This window comes from Toxotes jaculatrix, chromosome 2, assembly GCF_017976425.1.
Source record: "Toxotes jaculatrix isolate fToxJac2 chromosome 2, fToxJac2.pri, whole genome shotgun sequence".
NCBI classification, from domain to species: Eukaryota; Metazoa; Chordata; class Actinopteri; family Toxotidae; genus Toxotes; species Toxotes jaculatrix.
In genome coordinates, this window is record NC_054395.1 from 19216902 (window position 1) to 19239727 (window position 22826).

Here is a 22826-nt window from a genome sequence, read left to right on the forward strand (position 1 = left end):
AAAGTACAAAGATGGTTGTCATGATTTGTATATAAGTGTTTCTGTTACATATTCTGGCTCATTCAGAGAGCTATTTGAGATTTTGCTAACACCTGCTGATTTAAAAAAATCTTTTTTTTTTTTTTGGTAACTTTACAATGATGAACTGCCGTTTTTTTTAAATCATTTGAATCTTTTGTCTGGATTTTGCACCTCAAGTCTTAGTATTGTCTTAACAACAACGCACAGGGAGGAAGGAGGCTCAGAGGAGCCTAAGTCTTGCAGACTGCTGGCATCCTGAACAACAGCCTCCTGTTCGGCTCATCCTCTGAATGTTGCTCAGCATCTTGACGTGATCCGCCCCTGTGCTGTGTAGCTGCCGTGGAGCTACGCTGCTGGACACATGCAGCACCAAATTTGCAAATCACTACATCTCTCAGACAGCTCTGTGTGTTTGTGACACTCGTATGTGAGTCTGTGTTTATCCTAGAGGTGTTTTTGGTATCACTGGGATGTGAGTTGATGCACACACACACACACACACACACACACCCTTGTGGATACATTTAATGGATGTATACAATATTAGAATCCTAACTATCTGTAGACCTTAAACCGGTTGTCATCTCTCCCTTCCTGGGATTGCACTGATTGGAAATTCGTGACGGGGGGGATTTGGAGTGGATTTGATGTCTCTTCATCTTTGAACTCATAAAACCAGCTCAGGGCATAAACACCCCCAAGTTCTTAAATCATGCCTAGGGAAATTAAATGTTCCTCCATAGTACAGAAAATTCCCAAGCATTAGAGAGACAGATTGGGGCTTTTGTCTTAGTTTTGAGCCAGCTTCCAGGTACCAGCTAACATCAGTGCACTTTTAACCTCTAATACCATTTTAGAGAGTAAACCCTTGCACTGCTCATATTGGATTTATGTTTCCATCAATTATTTTCCTTGCTGAGCAGAGATGTGCTTGACATCAGTGGAATATTTCTACTTTCATATGAGCTATGTTTTCAAATCTTACATCTTCTAATTACTTTCAGAATTCGCAGTATGTTTGCCTGACAACTTAACCTGACATCTTTATTTCCTTTGTTTTTACAGCTCTTTTTTTATTTTAGAGTAGATGATCCTTTATCTTTTATTGGCTTAATGATCAAGGTTCTCCCTGGTTTTATATCATGTGCGTTTCCATTGCTGTTGCCCAGCATCTTAAATTAGACTCTCCTTCTGGGTTTTCCGTGTGGGTGTAGAAATGGTGGGCTGCTGAAAGGCTCTGGCAAAGCTTATGATGGGATAATCTGCACCTGTTTCTCTGGGCAAGGGCTAAAAGAGGCCACAGCAGCACCCCACTGCACTTAAACAATCACGCAAACATGCAATCACACTAAAACAAGTGGAAACCAGTACAATATTTCTCACTATTAATGTTCCCTTCACATGTTGACATCCAGTGATGGTTTTTTTTTTATGTTATAGCTTTTAGAGAGGCTTTTTGTTTTATTTGGATGCCATCTGTATGCACTCTCACTTCACTGCATCTCTAACAGTAACTCATTACTGTTTCTCTACATGCGAAATCAGTGTCAGTTTACATTTACTGCTACCACTGCTGCAACTATTCTAACTATAGATATTACTGCCAATGACATACATTATAATAATGCTATAATATAATAATACTTTTTTTTAATTTGTACTGCATAGCAATTTTTATCATTGTTTATCTAATAAAAGGCTAATCAATTATGCCTGTCTGTCTCACTGTAGTTTAATGCCCCAGCTGTTAAATCCATCCCAATGCCACATTTTCTTCCATTTAGTTTACTACCTGTGGCTGCTGTGCATTTGGATGAAGCTCTTAAATTTTGCTCCTGGAAATACTTACACACCCCCAAAGCATGGCAAGCCCCCACTGAGAGAAAGCTAGGGTCCTCTGAGTCTTAGTAGCAGGGGGTGGTGGGAGGGGAGGATGAGGAGGAGAGGAGGGAAGTTAAAGCCTGTGGTGAATGTGTCAATCTTTCCTCAGCCAACTCTGAAAAAGCTGACATATTTAATGTCAGCGACAGGTTTTTTTTTTTCTTTTTCCAGGCAAGGAATTCTGGTCAGTTCTACGTATTTAGGGACCTGCTGGGATGAGGCTTATGGAAATGAGAGCAGCTCTGTATACCAACTCTGGAAATGTCTGTTGGGATAACAACAGGGAGGCAGACTGAGGCATGGTATGAATTTCATGTGGGCACAGAAAGAGAGAGGTCTGGTGCAGAATCGTGTGAAACAGCATTTTGAGTGTGGTTAGCAGCATCTGTACAGATGTGTGCAGATTACAGTGTTACACACACACACACACAGAAAAATAAGCTGACGCATGTATGATGAAGGGTGTAATTGCCCTTATGAAGCCTTTTGTCCAGCAGGGGTTTTCTTTTCCCTCAGTTGGAGTTAATGACATGACTTCTGTTGTGATAAAGATCAGAGTGCTGCTGCACTTCAACACACGTCCTGTTGATAAGCCTCAGTGACTGTGTTGTCTTTCTTTCAGCTGTGGGCATCCAGATGAAACTGGAGTTTTTTCAGAAGAAATTCTGGACAGCCAGCAGACAGGTACAGATGCATAAACACACACCCTGCATGTTTACACACACACACACACACACACACACAAACATTACAAACACACTTGTAAACCTAAAATAACCAATTGTAACTGAGCCAGTTACACTGCCTACCCAAAGTAGTTTAAAAATATGTACAAATTAAACACAAACGTGAGTAAGGTTCAAGGAAAAAACACACAAGCCGTTTTGTTCTTACTTCCAGCTTCTTAGTTATAAATGTGCCGCACACATATTTGCCTTTTCATAAAGCGTCCTTTGTTTTCTCCCGTTTTGGTACTTGAATAAAAACTTCATCGTCCCAACATGAATAATTCATGACTCAAGGACCCATGAAACTGGGTAGAACTTTTAACACATAAAGGTCATCAGTCTGTTTAATTCCCCCTTTTTTTAATCTAAAAATGATTTTGGACGACAGCAAAGGTTTTCAGCCGACAGAAGGGATCTATGTTCTCGGCCAGACAGCCTAAATATTTGGTGTGACATCCACGTACAATATGCAGATATATTTTGTCTTTGTTTGTCTTACAGTGTGCAGCATTAGATGGGAAATGCTCCATAAGCTGTGATGATGAGGTCGGTCAGCCTTTCTCTTCTCAGCTAGAACCCTCCGTGATTCTGTCACTTCTTCTTCTCATGACTGCTTTAACACTTCATTTACTTTTCAACAGAATATTAACTGCTACCTCATTGACAACAACGGCTTCATTCTGGTAGCAGAGGACTACAGTCTGGTAAGATACGCACACGCACACACACATGTAGAACCAGGTAAGGCAAGATCAGTGAATATGATTGCATAATAGCCTGTTTTAAAGTAGGTATATTTAGAATAAACACTTTTTTTTTATCCCATGCAAACAGAAAACAAGCAGAAATTCAAATGCTATTTCAGTTTAAGAAGAGCTATTAAACCATTTGCTAGATCTCATATTCGGAACATTAGCTGCTTTATTGACACAGCTGTCTTTTTGAGACAGTTGTGAGCTTAACCTCTGGGCTAATAACATGGGAGTATACATGTATGTGCATGAGTGGTAAGTTTGATTGTCTTAGTATGACGGCTCTGTTGAGCTGAGCTTAAATTTTAATTTGTGGTGCAAGTTTACCTTTGTTTCTCTGTTTTATAATAATTTTTCTGCATGTCATGCATAATATTGTTGTTTACACTGCTCTCAAGGAGACATGGTGCTGCCCTAGCATATACCCTCTGCTTAGCTGTCACCAGACATGCTGTCACTCTGGTTTTGGCTCATCTAGAAGCCAGTCCGCTGGCTGTCACTGCCCTTCCCGTCCCCTGCATGTTCTTTTCATGTGTCTCTCACTTGCTTGCTCCTGTCCTTTGTTTGATCTTAATTTGGAGGTGATGGAGATGGATTAGAGTTCCGCTTGTCAAGTTGTTTCATCTCACTGTTGCTGTGTAATGAAAATGACATTGATCAACAAGGTAATATGAATGTGATCTGTCAAAATGTTGTTTTAAATGTGCGAAGGGTCTTGAGTCTGTCTGTCCGGGTGAGCTGGAGGATCTACCAGGCCGTGTCATTTCAGGCCATGTTATGTTGTCTCTGTTAGGAGGTTACATATGCAAGATGCGGCTGAGGTGGGATTCTGTGCCTCCCAGGTGCCAAGAAATTTAGGATTGTGGGGGGGGGGGGGGGGGGGGGGGGGGCTTTGGGAAATTGAGAATATGCATTTTTCATGGTTTTCTAAAATTTCACATTCTAATCAATTGAAAAAAAATAATATTCATTTAATTGTTAGTTGTAGCTTTACCAGTGAGAACAAATATCAAAAAGCGCTACAGGATGTACTTTCTGAAGTACAAACAAACTAAGCCCTGGCAAAAAAATAAATAAAAACAGGAACGCTTCCTGTCTCAGCTAAATGAGATGAGATGGTTAGAGCCTTTTTGCAGAAACTGCTTTCCATGTGTTTGTGCCGTCTCATCAGGTTATTTGTGTGTAACCTGATGCCATGTCATCAGGTTATTTGTGTGCTTTGGGAAGCGTTCCATGTGGGAGATTTTATTCTTAGTTCTGTTCCTAGAAGGTGTTCCCGTATCACTGAATTTTCTCCTCGGCCAGGCCCACTTGGTCATTTCAGCATTCCTAAGGATTTGGTAATTGAAGGTTTCCCTCGTGGATGATCTTGTCATCTGCGCATATGTGCATGTGTTTTGAGCCTGCAAGGGCTTCCATCAATAATTTAAAGTTAGTTACATTTTATTATGACTTGTTTTAGTAAAGATAATCTCTTTGCCTTGTTTCTCAGACAGGGAAATTTTTTGGAGAAGCAGAGGGAGCTGTAATGAGCAAGCTTCTGCAGATGGGCTCTTTCAAGAGGTAAGGATTTCAAACTGCATGTGTGTGTGTGTGTGTGGGTGGATGTATGAGTATGTACTTATATTTGCCAGCACAAGTGTATGTATGAGAGTGTGTGTGTGTGTGTGTATGTGCATGTGTGTAAATGTATGTGCATAATATCAGGCAGGCCACAGAATGAGAGCATGTCTCCCCTGGCGCTGACAGCTCTTAACTTGGCCAATCGTGTTGAGCTATTCAGCGCTGAACTCCGACCCCTCGCTTAGCTGAGTTCTCCGTTAGGGGATTATAGCAAATCTTTTCCTGAAATGAAGGAATTAGGAGAAACTCGAAGTCACACATAAACTGACACACACATGTAGACACATTCACGCATATACTGCTTGTTGTAGAGCTGTGTCTCCTGGAAAACGCCAGGAGCAGTGGGTGGCGACATTCTGCAATTAATTTGGAAATTTAACCCAGGAGGATACCTTTCCCAGAATTACAGAGCAAAAATGCAGAGAAGCAGACACTGACAGACACATACTGTAGTTTTGTCTGTGGAGTCAAACTGGTATGGTCTAACATTTGTGGAATCCTAACTTAACTTAGTTGTACGGCTAAGTGTAAATTTAGATTGCACAGAAGCTTACAACCACATTTCCAACACTGCAGCAGGACTGTACCCAGCATTCATTTCTGCCTTTGGGACGTGGGTTAGGAGATTTTTGCCATGCTGTCTTAGTATATAAAAATCATGGATGATAAATCATCGCACAAGTTGACAACCACGCCTGTTTATCATAGGGATGAACCTCAAAAGCTGACAGCAAATGGTTTACAGTCCCACTCATAAAAACAAAGACGCCTGAAAGAGCTTTCACTGAATCTTTATCGTTGGATGATGAGGGATTGTATAAAATTGAGGATGACATATGATGAATGAATAATATGACTTGTGTCGGTGATGTATTAGCATGATGAGTAATAGAGCTCATATATCTTAACAGTAATGAATCCAGTACGATCTGTCTTAACCCAGTACCATCTGTAGAGAATGTTGAAGCACGGTTTTTGTCTTGATTAAAAAACATTAACGACGTTTTAGAGTGAACTACTTGAGGCTGGCACAAGCTGGCAGCTTGAATTTATCTGTCAGCGCTGGGACTGTAGATGAAAATAAATGTAGGCACATTATTTTCAGTTACATTTGGAGTATTAATCTTTTGAAACAAGAGAAATGAATAAACATGCTGAAAGTGATGTTATGCACCCATGCAAACCAAATGCAGGGCATTCTCACACACCCACGCAAAGACACCCTCATACTCATATACAAATATTACATGGGTCTACGTTTGCTGCTAACACCATTATGTGGCCTGGCTTAGCACTAATTGGTTCCTGGCGGTGTGTTGAAGCTGTGTGTCACCAGGACTGTGACTGAGGTTTGAACATGGCCCAGGGCTGCGGATAGACTGCGCCCACTCAGACATCACACACGTGCTCACACACACATGCACACACAAAGTATTGTCAAGTATATAGGAAGCTGTCTGCAGGCTATGAGGACGGGTGTCCCATGTGTGCATCTAGGTATGTGTGTGTATTAGGAACCCTTTCAATAACCTCACCCAGACAGACTCAGACCTCACACCCTCAGGGTCTACTAAGCCCTTAAATCCTCTGATATCCCCCCAATATCCCCAAATCATCTACACACACACACACACACACACACACCACACACCTTCCTACATCACTTTGAGGAACCTCTCGGGAAGCTCTCGGCTTTCAGTTGCTTTCCTTTTCCCATTCTTGCCACATCCATCCAATATATTATCCGAAGGTAAAGCAGCAGTTATAGCAGAGGTGGGATCTTTCCTTCCTGCTCCCACACAGCAGTCCAAAAGGCCCCACAGGCATGTAATAGTAGAGGGAATGTGTGAATCAAGACTTATATCACCTTATCCTGGTTGTACTGATCTGACAAAATCATTATTATGAAAAGTCAAATGTAAAAACATTCTATGTCTCCTGCTGTCTCTGTCCCACTCTGTCCTCTCTTTTCTATCTTTATCTACACAGGGTCACTCTGTATGACTACCAGGCTCTTTGCTGGGTCTTTTCGGAGAGCAGTGACAGTGGACACACACTGTTGGATGTGAGTACTGCATTTTTTCACACTGTTTGACCTCCATGTTCGCACTCCCACGCGATGTAAAAGACAACGTATTATCTGTTATTAGCTTCTGATCAATATTTTTCTCACTTTTTTATTTCTCCAGCCTTATTTTGCTTTCTACTCAGCCGTGAAGTGGATCCTGACCGAGCTTGTCATGTAAGATTTCTGTGTATATGAGAGTGTCTTGTGTTTTTGTAATAACTTATGCCTGCTGCATACATGTGCTTTCCAGCCATGGCTGGAGGCATCATGTTTTCTGGTTATCTTTCAGGAATGCCTTGAGGGAATTTAGAACAAATGTTCACATGGACTCAAGAATGAGCTGATTTTGGTTGTCAAAGGTCAAGGTCACTGTAACCTCACAAAACATGTTTTTTGACCACTGTAAAGTTGGAAATTATTCACTGGAATCATAAATGTAAATAAAATGATAACTTTAGCAAAAAAATACACTTAATACATTTTTATTAAACTCATTTAAAGCCTTCGCTGCATATATTATGTGAATCTGGATAGACATGGACGTAAACTGCAAGATGACTGGTTGGCTGATATATCCAACTGCAAGGTGGTAATTCTAGTTGAGGACTCGTACGGTGGCCTCTCATGTCTGAGGTTAAGTGTGTGTTTGTGAGTATCAACTGTATGTTTGTTTACGAGTGCCTTCACATGCACGTCAACGTGATCATCAGTGATCATGAGCAATAATGGCTACCTGATGTTTCCTGTAGCGCGGGTATTCCTGCGATGCCACATTGTGGAGTTTTCCTGGGTGGTCTGTTGTCACTGCAGTGACAACTCACTAAAGTTTCACTTGTGTTTTATCAAATTAAATATATAAATAATTACAAACCATTGACAAAAATGTATCTATTGTGTGTAAAATTTATAGAACTTCAGGACTTTATGATTACCCTTCAAATTAAATACATATCACATGCAATACAAGTCACAAAAACAATGAACATGCACTATAGGTTATCAATGTAGTAAGCCTTACAGAAGCATGTTGCCCTAAGCATATACATTAATTTAAAAAATATGCCAGTATGATGTATGTATATGCAATGCATTATGACATATGTAATTAGGAAATGGCCATATACTGTCTCCTTACAATTATTTTTAATTACATTGTTTTCTTCATATAGGGAACATTTATTTAATAACCGTATAAGGTTAGCACTGAAGTGAGAAAATACAACCATCTGTACACATAAATGATTATATATGAGGTCAACAAAACAAAACCTGTTTACAAGCTGCTGCTCCAACAAGTCATTCAAGACTGATGTTCTACAAGACTGAAGATAATTTTCCACATTACTCAAATGAAAAGAGTCAGCTTAAGCACTAGCCTGCATGGTCTGGCAGGCATACCAATAAACAAGAATTCTCAGAAGACACTTTACACTAATTTTTTGAAAACATTTTTTTTAATGATTGTAAGTTTTAGAGGCATCTGAGAAGCTTATAAAGATGATTAAATTACAACAAGGATAACTGACAGTGAGCAAAGATTCACGTCTGTGCCACGGTTCCTGTTAAAGCCAAATTACTTCTCATTTTTAAAATAGGAATACATTTTCTCTTCTGTATGTCTGCAGAAACTTTAACCGTGTTGGTAAAATGGTTGCAGTGCTACAGTATGTATTATATAAGCTTGTGTTGGAGTGAATTGTCATGGTCGATGTTTTCTCCATATTTAGATTCCTGGTCGAGTTCAACTTGTACAGCTGGTGGTACTCTGACCTGACAGCAAAAGGTAAGCACGCACTCTTCTGGGATGTGCTGGCTCCCTCTCTCTCTATCTAAAGCACACTCACACACGCACATTCAAATGTACAGGGTTCATAATATATTTTATTTTGAATGTAAGCTGTAGTTCAAAATAGCCACAGCAGAAATATAAGATGCATAAAGTGCAAAATAATTTTGTTTCTCAAATAATTATCACCAATACTTCTGATAAGTATTTATGATTACAATGTCAAGAAAGATAAACAGGATTATCATTTCCACTATACTTTTGTGTAATTAGTACACACTAAGCTTCATTGAAAATTGATAAATTTATACAGCTATGTACATAAAAAAACAAAACTGATCAAAGCTTTTATTTTCGTTAGCAGCACCTATTTCAGGTCTTAAAGTCCTTGATAATGACAGTTGCATGGGTGAGTGTATTTTTTGCTCTTGAATTTTACTTTCAGAAACAGAAATGAAAAAATAAAAGGTCCAAAGCAATAGTTTTCATTGTTAGAATTTGCAGATTTTCTACTTTATACAACAAACTAATGTGAAATTAATAGGATAACAGAAAGAACAAAAAAATATTTTTGGGGAAGTTATATTGCATTTGGACATGAGCTGATATTCTTACAGATCTCATACTTTCCAAATACCACCTGTATTACAAGTTTTTCCTAAACTTAATACTATTTCAACTTAAATGAAACTATCTAAAGGTTTATTCCTAAACTAACTTAGTTTTCCTCAGTTTCTGAAGAATTAAAAAGAACAATTTTCTATTTTGTTTTTCTTTCATACTTGTTTTCTTCCCTCTCACAAAAGAGAGAAAGGAATCTGCCAAATAAAATGTAAACTTTTTTTTCAGTTTTTGAATAAAATGAAAACAGGCCTTTCTTTTAGATACTGCAATTTATATACTTTAAAGAATAATATAAAATAAAAGCAAACACTGACCGACTGTCCGGCTTTTGTACTCATGTTTGAGTTCACATGGAACAAAGTTCCAACCATCGTCCTCAGCACTGACCTCCTGTCTTCATCTTCACCATCTCCCCTCCATTTCCTCTTGGTCTGAGTCAGTGTGACCACTGGAAAAACAGAATAAAGAGGCACAATCCAAAACCTAAAAGTAAAAATGGCAAAACACGAGATTACCTCAAGTGACCTCAGTGTGAGAGAGAGGATGTGTGTGTGTGTTTGTGTGTGTGTGTGTGTGTGTGTCTGTCTGTCTGCACACACATTTGTATTTGTTTGTGTCCAGGGGGATTATAGTTGATGGTTTTATGATCTGTAAGGATGTGTGTCCTATTGGTAGTGGTGGGAAGCAATATCCGCTTTGTAACAGGAGAAAAAAAAGACTTTGCTCTCTTTTTCTCACTAAGTCTATCTCTCTTTCTCTCCTTCTCTGATTTTATGTCTTGCCTTTCTTTTTCGGTCTCACTTTCTTCCACAAACATATGCACATTCTCATATGATTGCTGCCAAGCTGTGAATGCTGTGATGCCTAATGCTTTATGGAGTGTTGAATACTGTTTGCCTGTCTGAAATTAAAGCCTCACTAAGCAGCATCACATTGTAGTATTAATTCTGGCCAAAACTAATATGAAAATATTTCATATGTGAACGTGAGAAAGGGGAAAGAGAGAGAGAGAGAACCACAAAATGAAAGTCTATAAAATGCTTTCCTTGCACACTCTTATCCCGAATGAAGTGAAGCTGGGCATCGCTGCTCGCCAAGCAGTCGAGACAATTTCACAGCTGGCTAGCCTCAGGTCTTAGCAGCACTTTCTATATCTTTTTACAATAGAGACACAGGCCTGTGACACACAACTGAAACACCCCAACTTAGCAGCCCGTAACCCAATCTACACAACCTCTCGAGCTGAACTAATCCCAGACGTTTAAACGTGTAGGCTGCGTTTCTCACATGCATATAGTTAATATACAGCTGCACACACACATATTTTTTCACACAGCACTGCCACGCTGCTGACACCCAGTAATTAAACCACTCCATTCAAATTGCACACATAATCCACCATCGTTAGAAATCTGTGTGTAGAGCACTCTGATAAAACTGTGCTTACAAAATACGACTACACGTATTGAAATGTTTGTTTAATTTGCAATTCAGGCTTATATTAGCTGCTGCTGCTTTAATAAGCCTGCTTTAAAATATTAACACAAATAGAAACCTGTATGATTCTTTTCCCTCCTCAGTCCTTTCCATCCTGTAGCACTGCTTCAAACCTCTGGGTGGCAGGAGAGTTCAAGCAATGTTGCATGAGTGGTTGGCCTAGATTTACACTGGAAATACCTCCAGCAGGACAAGAGGCAGCTCTGGTTCAGAAATGCTGCTTCTTTTCAAACTTGTATGTTTGTAAGGATGTGGTGTGTTTAACTGTTAGCTTGTAATATATTTGCATTGCTATTTTAAACCTATATTTGACTTTGAAATGGATGTTCCATGACTTTCCCACCAACTTTGACTCATTTCCTTTTTCCCTCTTTCTGTCATTGCTTCTTTCTTTCCATCTTTTGCTTTCGCTGTCTTTTCTTCCTTTTTCTGTCTACCTTCCTTCCGCCCCTCAGCTCAGAGGATAGGTCGGACCATGCAGGTTCCATGTGACACAGAGTACCCTGCTTTTGTCTCAGAGAGAACCATCAAAGAGAACACGGGCAACATTGACTGTGATGGCTGCATCAAGTATGACACACACTCACAGATACATATAAACATAAATTAACACCAAAATCAACGTGACAATAATAAAAAAGTCTGTCTATTGTAAAGCAAAACTTGTTGTATATAAGCTCCGCTGTGCTCCATAAAACAAGCTAACAATGAAAAATGAATTATCCTGTTAACTCTCATCTCGGCGAAATATTTTTATCTCTGTAATCCCTGATAATGAGAAACACGTTTAAATCATTTGTTGTCTGTTGAAAACACTTTTATCCCGGTGATCCATCAGAGATAAACATGCAGACACACAGACACTCACTCTCTCCTCCGGCAGTTTGAAATACGAGGCATTTAGAGATGAGGGAGAGAGGTGGAAAAAAGGCTTCCTTTAAAAATGGGAAAATGAGTGTGGTCCCCATTAACAATTTGGGCTTTTCTGTCAGGCAATTGTGGGGTGTTCTCTGGATCCCTCCAATGGGCCCTTCATTGCTCCCAGCTGTGGAACTGCCAGGGAAGCTCAGAACTCCATGTTTGTGTGTGTGTGTGTGTGTGTGTGTGTGTGTGTGTGTGTGTGTGTGTGTGTGTGTGTTTTCATTGTGTGTCTGCTGCCGGTACAGCCCCACAAGGTCAGCAGGGTAACCACTGCCCTGGGTGCCAGGAGTAAAATGAGGTTTGGGGATGCAGTCAGACCCCAGACACATGTACTGTTCACACACACATACACATACCAGCAGGCACAGCACCCTCTCAGACACTTACACCCACCCGCACATACACACATGACATAAGCGTGCTTCAGAGAAGAATTGCCCCATCTCCAATGATGACACCAGAACTGGGATTAGCGGGCAGGGCTGTGTGCTCTGCGCAACATGTTGCCTTCAAATAAATCTTTTTTAAAGCACAATGAATTTGACAAAAGTAAAATGGAGTTTTTATTTCGGTTATATGGAACTTTATGGCTCATATTAGTAATAGAGGATATTGGTGATAAACATCTGTTTCACGTTACAGGCTGACTGAGGCCTTTCTCTCATATTTTCATTGGGACACGTGTGTGTACTTTATGCTCTAGGAAATATACCCTAAGCTCTTGCCTGTTAAATCTCTCTTTACTGTACTATTTGACTGTGTGTGTGCATATGTGTGTGTGATGTGGGTATTTGTATTTGTCTGTTACTTCCTGACGGGTGAAACAGAGCAATAGAGCGCAAGAAACATTGAAATCTTGTGAATGATATAACAGTTTAAGCGGCCCTATAGGATGACTTAACTTCCATTAATGCATTGCCAGCTTCTTTAGACTGTAACATGAGATTTAGGACAAAGAGTGTGTCACGTCTCTAACCAGAGAAGGTCTTCAAGGGGACTATTAGCGACAATACTCATGGCCATATATCCTGCTGCTCCACAGGCTCCTTTTTATTTCTCTCAACCGTCCCAGACGAGACATGTCCCGAAAAGAGAGAGAGGTTCAAAGCTACAATGAGTTACGGCTTCAGCTCGACATTCAGTCATGTAGACGTGGTTTCATCTGTTAGAGATTCTTGAAATATATCTGTCTCTTTTTATGTAATAATAATCCGTACTAATAATCATGGTAATTCTGAGATAATTGTGTATATCATGAAGTTGTCACTCCTGACATAGTATAAAGCAAGCTTTGTTTCTTTAAACAGCTTTTAAATTAACAGATTTTTACTGCTACAGTTGCAGCAAATCGGTTTTTAGACAATATTAAATAATAAACAAAACAGAATTCATGCCACAGTTTTTATGGAACCAGTATTTATCATTTTTAAATGTTCTGTTATGTTATTTTGATATTTTAATTGTTTGTTTTCATGTTAGAGTAAGTTCTCATTTTTATGATAATTATGTAATTATTATATAATTCATTTTTGAGTTGAACCTTTACTTGTAAATATAATCATTGTTACGTTTCTCAGTGACCATATGATTTTTCTAATGATTCATGTTACTCAGTCAGGACATTTTTATAAGCTGTTAGCTGTGTTTGCACCTATAGCCGCTGGAAGGTAAAAATTAAAATAAAAAAAAAAATAAAAAAAAGGCTTAGGGTATCGTAGGGTATATTTCCTAGACATCATCTAACATCTCTTTTATCCACATTATCTCTGTCGCTGAATAAATAAATTCAGGAGGCTAGATGCCCGTTTTCCACAAAAGTAGTAAGAGAAATGGAAATAAAATGACAGCATTGCTCCGAAAACTCGCCAGTCTGTTTGTTGAGATTTCATTGGAGCAATTTCAACTCAAGTGAATTAGTAATTGTTAAATTACACACAGTAATTACTGGACACATTTCCCAACTGTGATGACAGATATTTCTGAAAACCATACAGTGAATGCAGTTATGGTTATGGTTAAGTTATGCAATGATTAAATCAGTGGAAAAATGTGAACATTCTCGACAGGACACAGAAAAATATTGCTTTCAGCCAAAAATAAGCACAGAACAATTTTACCATGAAAAGTACTAAAACTGCTACTGTTCAGAATTAAAAGCAAAGCATGCAGAATTAAACATGTGCTGTGATGTAGTGTCATTTTGTCATGGCTTTAACCTCTAAAATGAACTTCAGTAAAAAGGACACTGGAAAAATTAAACATTTTTTTATGATCAAAAAGTGCTGATAAGCAGTGCTGCTTTTTATTAGGTTCAACGACAGATTGTGTGACATGTTTTGTCAGAGCTTTGTCAGCCACTTTGTGTGTCTGTATCTTTTACTACAGTATATCAGCTGTAGATAGATGTATAACATCTATCTAACTCTTGAATCCTTTCTCTTTTACTGACTTATCTTTCTTGCTGTCAGTCTCTATGTCAGTCAAAGGGTCATCTGTCTCTCTGTCATTTTCTATCTTTTCTCAGAGAAACATATTGGATGTCTTTGTTGTCCGTTTCTCAGCTGGCCAAAATCACTAAAAGCCACAGCACTAGGAGACCGTGTCAAGAACACATCTATCTGTCTATGCTGTCTGTGTGTTTGTGCAAGAGAGTATGCACTGATGTCTGTCTACGTAAATTTGTGCATATTGTACACATCTTTGTGTGTGTATGTGCGTGTGTGTGTGTGTGTGTGTGTGCATTCATATGTGGTGTAGTGCTCCCTTTCCCAGCACTGAGTATGTTCAAGGCCAGCAGCTGTGCTGTCAGGATGTGTTTAAGTCTTTTCTCCAAGAACACTTGCTCTGCTTTCTATCAGCGGGCTGAGCTGGGCCGGCCCGGCGCTGTGCAGGGGTGAGCACGGATTATTAAACATCAGCAGATCCTAATTCACCCTGATTGGAACTGGCTTGGCCCATTTGCTGGGCTGGTTTGGTTGGGTTTGGTTGGTCACGGTGGGATAACTGTATTAGAGTGCGGTGGATTGGTGCTACACAGGGATTGGAGGCTGTTTGTGGTCAGATTAAATTGGACATGGTATTGAATTAGAGAGGACTGAGATATCCCGGTAGATATTAGGTTTTGTTTTGATCCGTCAGGTGTCTCCCACTTTGTCTTAGTTTCTGTCCTCCTTCACAAGAGTTGAGAAAGTGTACGCGTGTATAGTTTTGCATCTGTGTGTGTTCACTCAGTCACACGTGCATGTTCTTATACGTGTCTGATAAATGCCTCACAGTGAACTTGATAAATCACCCAGCTGTGGCAGAAGAGAGGGAGGGAGAGAAGCAAGAGATAAAGAAAGAAAGGGTGACAGAAAGAAGAGATCATCTTTACGACCTCTCTTCTTCATAAAGCTTATCCACGGTCATAAATCACTGGCCAGGAGGCCGAGGCGAGGCCTGATCTTTCAGCCCAGTAAAACACAGCCATGGGAAGCTATGAGCACAAAAGTGTGGTTTCCATTTGTTTCCCTTTGGAGTGTTTTATATTCGGCAACACTTCATTGGTGCTCGCCTTGGATAGGATATAACAAAGACAAAAGAAGGGAAGAGGATGGGGAGGATGAGGGGATGGAGTGAGTTAGAGAAGTATGTGTGTATGTTTTATATGTGTGTCTATTGGTGTGAGTCAGTCTAAGTATGTTTATTGACAGCTGGCAGTGAGACAAGTCATCCTCTTGACATGCATCCAGTGGAGTCTCTTCAGTGCATCTCCCCTCTGCCAGGGGAGAATGTGAACACTCATAACACAAATCTTCTGACACACATGGAATTTTACATTATACCCATGCGCCTTGTCTACTCGCCAATCCAACTCTCAACCTCCCTTGTTCCGTCTCCCCTCTTCCTTCCTCATCTCTTTGTTTCTGGCTGTCTGTAATGTGATTGGCAGGTCCTTTGTGATCCAGCAGATCCCCAGCAGTAATCTCTTCATGGTGGTGGTGGACAACAAGTGTGACTGCAGCATGTTCGAGCCAATCACCATGGACCCCATCGAAATCATGTATATCCTTAACTGGCCAAAAGACTGGAGGGACTGGGGGGTGGGTGGGTTTGAGGGGGTTTTGAACAGGACAGTAGTTTGTCTGTATCCTGAATGGATGGAATAAATAGTATTATTTGGATAAAAGCAAGAAAAATATAACAGGGACTTGAGAACGAATAATTCTGTCAACCTAAGAAATAATTACATTCATCAAACTCATTTAAATGCATGAAAAACTAACAATAATCAGAAACTCAAATTTCAAAGGTATGTGTCACTTTGCGAAAAAGTGGCTTATCCGCCCAAGACATGTTGGATAGTTAGAATGAATGAACAAACTAATGAACAGATTCAGAAATGAATGGAGGGGTATTGCTTGAAGGCGATCTCAGATGTGTTATACAGCCAACCTGATGCAACCTTCCCAGACAGACTGTGTCTCCCCACTGAGAAAAATAAAAATATGACCTCGTTATGTTTTTTTATTGAAGCAGCCTGTTTCTTTCAGTTCATGACTTCCAGTTTCAGAATTATTAAGGCCAGTATGTGTCCATTGATGTAACTCCGATGGGAATAATGGAGAGCGTTTCAATTTGCGGGGAAGCTTTGGAGTTTATTTGCCCTCTACCCCTTCGATGAGTGTAAGAAATGGGATTATTGTGTCTGACAAGTTCTGAAGCCGAGGCTATGAGACAGCACTCTACTACAAGTCTGCTTCGCAGTGTGTGTGTGTGTGTGTGTGTTTGAACTGTGTTACTCAACAGCCCACACTGTGATTGGATACTGATCAATAGCAGACACAGCTCAGGGTGGATTCGGACTGAAGGAACTTAGCTCGTTACCATATACCCAAGCTGAATTCTCCTAGAATGTGCATTTCTCTGAAATTTTATGCAGTATAGTCACACTGTATATACATGTCCACCACTGTTTATTTTGCTGCAGAGTGCTTACTGTAGCATAAAGCCTGCTATTCTGTTGCTATGCGACAAAAGAAAACTCATCAAACATTGTCGATGCTTTTTTTTTTTTTTTTGCACATCACGCAGTGCAAAACAGATCCCTGCCTGCAGATGATCTTCTTTCCATGGTGCACTCAAAAACATGCATTCCTTTCCATTATAAACAAGAAATATACTCCAGCAGGAAAACACCCTGCAGAGTGTACACATTGTCTGTTATTGCCTTGACTTCAGCTGCACATAATGTATCTCTTAAGTGCGAGAGATTGAAGATGCAAAAGGACAGGAGGCGCCCAGATACCTGTCACCCTTTTCACCCTGAGGTATTTGCACCACATACGCACACACAGTACTCTCTTTCATAATGCATCCTCTGCTGACTCTGCGTCTGTGTTTTATTAAAATATTCCATATCTGTCTATAACACATCCCTCCGTCTTTAGGAGAACTCAATGGAGTGTGGAGGGGCTGTGGGTCTTACCCCGTCTCTTGCAGCAACACTGCTCTGCTCCCTACTGGCACTGTTCCCTAGGTGACCAGAGCTAGCCACGCCTCTCCATCCAGCACTTGACATGGATCGGCTTGGCTCAGCATACAGAAGAATCGCAACAATGCCACAGAAAAAAAACACTCCTGCTGCCCCTTATAAAACTCTGCCCAGTTTCAGCTCACCGCCTACAAAACCCCTAGCCTAGAGGTACACCCCTACAAGACATAGATTTGAAAGGATTGATAGTGGACAGCTTTTACAGCTGTAGAGATCATTAAGGTGCTTTAGCAATATCACATGAGCTACATGGAGAGGTTTTTAAGGAGATGCACAGTTTTGAACATAGCTAACAATGCACTTAGTAGCTTAAAAACTGCACAAGTTGTCCAGTAATAACCACTGACACTCATCACTATGTTCAGTCCTTTCAGGTAGCAGCTAAGGGCTGGGTTCTGTAGCTGGGCTTGGAACTGGGCATTATAGCCACGTAACACCGATGTGGAAGAAGACAGGCGCACCTTTCCTTGGCCCACTCTGACTTTTCATGGACAGTAACGATTCTGAAGATTAAAAAAAAATAATGCTGAAGATGAAGATGATTAAATGTGGCTGGGGTTGTAATGAAATGTTTGTCTAATGATCTTTTTTTCATGTTGAGAACAAAAAAAAATCTAGTATATATATATATATATAAAGAAAAAAAGGTTTATTTATGATTTGCAAGTGGTACCCATAAACTGTGACTATGACATTTTGAGTCCTCTGATGTGAGTGGTTATTAATATTTGAGCTTTGCCTTATTGAACGATATTGGTCCTGTTTGTGTACTTTTGAAATAAAATGATGTTTAAAATTTACGCTGTTGTTGAAAGCCATGTTGTTGAGAGGCCCTTAAGGAAAGCAGACATTGAATAGAACAATAGACTTAATACTTTATAGCCCAGATTGTTCCATTGTTGCTGGCAGATTTGACTGATTAATACAGTATCTGCTTAAATGGTTAGGGAAATGTCTGGCTGCTTTTTGGCCTCCACATGAGACGTGAGATGTGGCAGGCTTTTGAGTGTGTGTGTGTGTGTGTGTGTGTGTGTGTGTGTGTGTGTGTGTGTGTGTGTGTGTGTGTGTGTGTGTGTGTGTGTGTGTGTGTGTGTGTGTGTGTGTGTGTGTGTGTGTGTGCGCGCGCGCGCGCGCGTGCACATGTGCATGTATTTGTGTGTGCATCTGGTGTTTTGCTCTTCTGTCATTCATGTACGCCTCTACCCTAGAGGCTTATCCCCCACTCAAAGAAAGACAATAAAGACCGTGACACTGGAATCGAAGGCCGACCACAACACACATCTGTATTTGTTTAGGATATAGACATAAACAATCAAATTTTTTGACAAACAAACCCATGTGCACATACATACAGGAATAGGATTGCTGTGCCATGCCAGGGTCACTCTTATATGTATGTGTGTCCAAACATGGGAGCACAACAAGTAACAATAAAAGTTCTCTGTCAGTTCCAGCAGGGGGCTGCTCTGCTGTGGTATCCATGTCAACACCAAGGTCCCTGTGGTCAACAAGGGGACATGCTTCGTCTCCATCTCTCTCCTCACCTCTCAGCTCGCCAGTTCTGCTAACCCCTACTTCCTCCTCCACTGACAAGGTAATTCTCACCATCCTAGTGGTCTAATCTATTCTCTACAGTTTCACTGATCTTGTCCCTCGAGCAGAACTGTGTGACTCTCTAATCATTCTCAGTTCATTCTGCTCTTCCTCTTTTTATGGTCCAAAGACTCCCTGACTTGCTGGTGGGTCATTTATCACTGCATAATGGGATTGGAGCTGTTTTGAGTCAACACGCATCTAATCCGGTCTGTGATTCCTTCCTGTTTGCCAGATGAGTTATGGGAAAGTGCATCCAATGAGTGTACAAAAGGCAGACTTGGGAAAGCAATCTTCTTTCTGGGGAGATGCCACAGTGGCAGCCCTGTAGCCACCTCGGGGGTCCTGTGAGTGATAAATGCTCATCTCTGTTTTCTGTAAGTTGTTTTCCCCACACACAGGTAGGGGAAAAACACAACCCACACAGATGCTAAAAAGCATGCAAATGTCTACAGATGCCATTTTCTGGATTTCTCGCAAGAAACACAACATTTAACTGGACAACTTGTATATGTTGAGGAAACATTAAAAAAAGATACCTCTTTTTTTATTTTAATGGAATCATAAATGTGTGTCTTTACAGGTTTGGCTCAGCACAGAAATGTTCATGTGGACAAGCCAGGTCAAACCTATAACCCCCGTCCATCAAAAGAGACACATTCAAAGACACAGCGAGCAAGTGGAACATCACTGAAGGTATTTTATGAGCTTATGAGCAGGCGTCCACATTCTTTCCCAATGATCCGATCTGCACTGGTGTTTGTGGTGGGAAGGAACCCCTGAGAGAGGAGTCACTGATCACTGGGACACAATGCCCTCAAGGGGCCCTGCAGTTCAAAACACACCCATCCATCAGCACTCACACTACTCTAGTCCTGTTTGCTCGCCATTATCTCGACTACATGAGAAATCTCCTTTGCTAATATACCGGAAGACAGATGACAGTGAATCACACACCTATTCACACATTCGAACATTTGTGCATACACCCACAGTCTTAACCATGCATTAACTCACACACGTGAACACAACATGCACACACACACACACACAGGCGGTCACACAGAGGGCAAAGCTTTTGGTGTTACCTCCAATGGAGTGGATAACATTGGTGGTTTGCTTTGAAGACCACAGATATGTTTAAATGGAAATTATTCTGAGCAGCTGAACCACACCAGGACCACACACAGGCCCGGTGACCACAACACGCCACAGCTAAGACAAGCTGGGAAAACACACATACGATTCTGTCGGCATTCCACAGGGTGACTAGCAAAATATCAGCCCTGCAACTCTCTGTGTGCATGTATTCTTATGTTTGCATAGAGGATAGGTTTACAGTAGTGAATATCTAATTTTAGAGAAACAATGAGAAAAAGGAAAGAGAGAAGAGTCTCATTTATCTTTCGGGGCCGTGCTCAGTGGGATTTTATGCTCTGCTGTGTGAATTTGTTATTCGCATTCGATTTTTTTTTAACATGCGGTCATTATTTTCAACCCTTTGCCTCTAAGCATCATTTCTCAGCTCCGTCCTTATTTACCTCCTTCTCCACCCTGCTTTACCTTTTTCCCTGCTGCTCTGGCCACATGCTCGCTGGCTGTAGTGGTGATAATGACCAGACCTCTCGACTACCTCACCCACACATGCATGTACCCACACACACATCGGAGACCAAAACCGAACCAAACCCCAAAGACAAATTTGTTCCTGCGGGTGCCAGGAGACACGCTGCTGCCAAGGTTGAGAGGTGCCAGCTGAAAACATACACTCTCAACACACACACACATACACAGGGTTAGTTGTGTACCCCATACTGTGACAGGAAGAAAAGCCTTCAGTGCTTATGGACCTCTTGGTGAGCTTGAAGACCTGACAGCCAGCTGAACTAATACTGTCTGTGTGTGTGCGTGTGTGTGTGTGTATGTGTGTGTGTGTGTGTGTGTGTGTGTGTGTGTGTGTGTGTGTGTGTGTGTGTGTGTGTGTGTGTGAAACAGAGAAACTATATCTCATTGTTTTTGTGCTCTGATTGGGATTAGCATGCAGTTTATATTTGGGGAGAAGAGTGCACATAATTCACCAGCTTGTAGTTCATCAGTTTTCTGTCGGACAGGCAGCTTACTCTCATCAGCCAAATACTGAATAACAAAACCAGAACAAATCATAGGCATATATTTAGCATTCCATTCTGTATTTGTGCAAATAATCTGAGGGAGATTTTTCAACATTTGCATATTCAGCGGCTTCTTTGTAGCAGCGATCTGAGCCCTGCCAGCTCGTCAAGTTTACGAAAAGCCTCATTCGGTTACACATGGCAAACTAAGCAATGGCCTGGAGGGGCATACATATTGGCTCCCTCAAACAGGAAGTAGCTAAATGGAGACCCAGGAGCCCCCCTGCTTTACCTCTGCCACTCAAATGCGCCCAGGCTGTTTTTAGAGTTAGGCTGGCTTAACAGAATGGACAGTCGGGAGTGAAGAGAGAGGCGAGAGGGGAGGGTAAGCGAGGGATGGAAGAAAGCTAGATTGGAGGTCAGGGAGGCAATGGAGGGAAAAGGCGGGCTGATTACAGCAGAGTAGGTGGTCTCACGATATAATGGTTCAAAGCAAAGCAACACCATTGGCTCTCGGCCTCGGTTTGTCCCCAGGTCTCTGCTTTGGATTGGGATTGCGAACAACCATTATAAGTACTGTGAGGATTTTAGAGGTCCCTCAGATCACAGTTCATCAGCATCAGCATGTTTGTCTTGGATGGAGGACTGATCAATGAGTTAGGGACTATTTGCTGTTGCCCCCCCCCCCCCCCCCCCCGCTTGTTTAAAATCCTGCTGTGCTGATGAAGGCTGAATGTTGATGTGATAATTTGCCGTGTTTTTTTGTACATGGCGTCTCTGGGCATGGTGTGGTTACATCAGACTTTTATAGAAGACTGTATGTGTGTGCGAGCATGTGTGTGCGTGTCCATCTGTCTTGTTTGATTAGTATCTTTATACCTCAGCTGGAGAGCTGCTCCTGCTAACCCTCTATGAACTCAGTGTGGACAGGACTAAATGGTCGCTCTTACTGGCACATTAGTGTATATGTGTGTGTTTGTGTGCGTGCGTGTGTGCCATGCTGATTTTGCTTTTTCCATGCAGTGTATTATGAATACACAGACAGAGACACAGCGAGTACATCAACATTTTATGGGCTTTAAATGTTTTGTATGGTTTGTGTTCATGTTTACATCAGTGTGTGAGTTCCTGATGAAAGGTGTGTGTGTGTGTGTGTGTGTGTGTGTGTGTATGCTTGGCTAGACCCATGAGCCGCATGTTCTGCGTATGCCTGGCCCTGGGATTTCAGCTCCCTTATTTTGCATAGCAGAGCAGTGAAAGGAAGGCTAAGGTTACAACCACAGGCCCTGACAGAAAAATCACTACTGCAATGTGACATTTATATGCCCTAGTGTCCCCCACTCACCCCATCTCTCACCCTTCTCTCACCCATCATTACCCTCTTGACCGTACAAATATCCAAAACCTTACTCTTGACATCAACCGCAGCTCTGTATGTCCTCCTGCTTGCTGTCACTCTAACCACCATCACGCCCCTTTTCTGTATCTCTGATCTGTGTGTCAGTGTGCACTTGTGCTACGCATTTATGCTTATGCATAGAGTACGCCCTTGTGTGCGTGTGTTTGTTTCATGCATGTGGTCCTCCTGCTCTCTCTCACCCTAACCGTCTGGAGCATTTAGAGGACATGACATCACAGAGGGGTAATGCTGGGGGCTGACGTGTGTTTTGTGGTAGAGGCAAGCGGGG

General features: G+C 41.2%; 1 protein-coding gene across 1 annotated transcript in view; it reads left to right on the forward strand.

Moving 5' to 3' along the window:
• Positions 1-18141, forward strand: part of cacna2d3a (calcium channel, voltage-dependent, alpha 2/delta subunit 3a) — a 108875-nt gene extending 90734 nt beyond the window's left edge. Inside the window, exons 27-37 of the mRNA XM_041060289.1 lie at positions 2525-2586; positions 3132-3176; positions 3272-3334; positions 4875-4945; positions 6995-7070; positions 7195-7247; positions 8801-8856; positions 11436-11550; positions 15833-15945; positions 17128-17210; positions 17331-18141. Coding sequence (XP_040916223.1) covers positions 2525-2586; positions 3132-3176; positions 3272-3334; positions 4875-4945; positions 6995-7070; positions 7195-7247; positions 8801-8856; positions 11436-11550; positions 15833-15945; positions 17128-17210; positions 17331-17423 — 830 coding nt within the window. The 3' untranslated portion in view covers positions 17424-18141. The remainder of the gene's footprint in view (positions 1-2524; positions 2587-3131; positions 3177-3271; positions 3335-4874; positions 4946-6994; positions 7071-7194; positions 7248-8800; positions 8857-11435; positions 11551-15832; positions 15946-17127; positions 17211-17330) is intronic.
• Positions 18142-22826: the final 4685 nt, after the last annotated feature.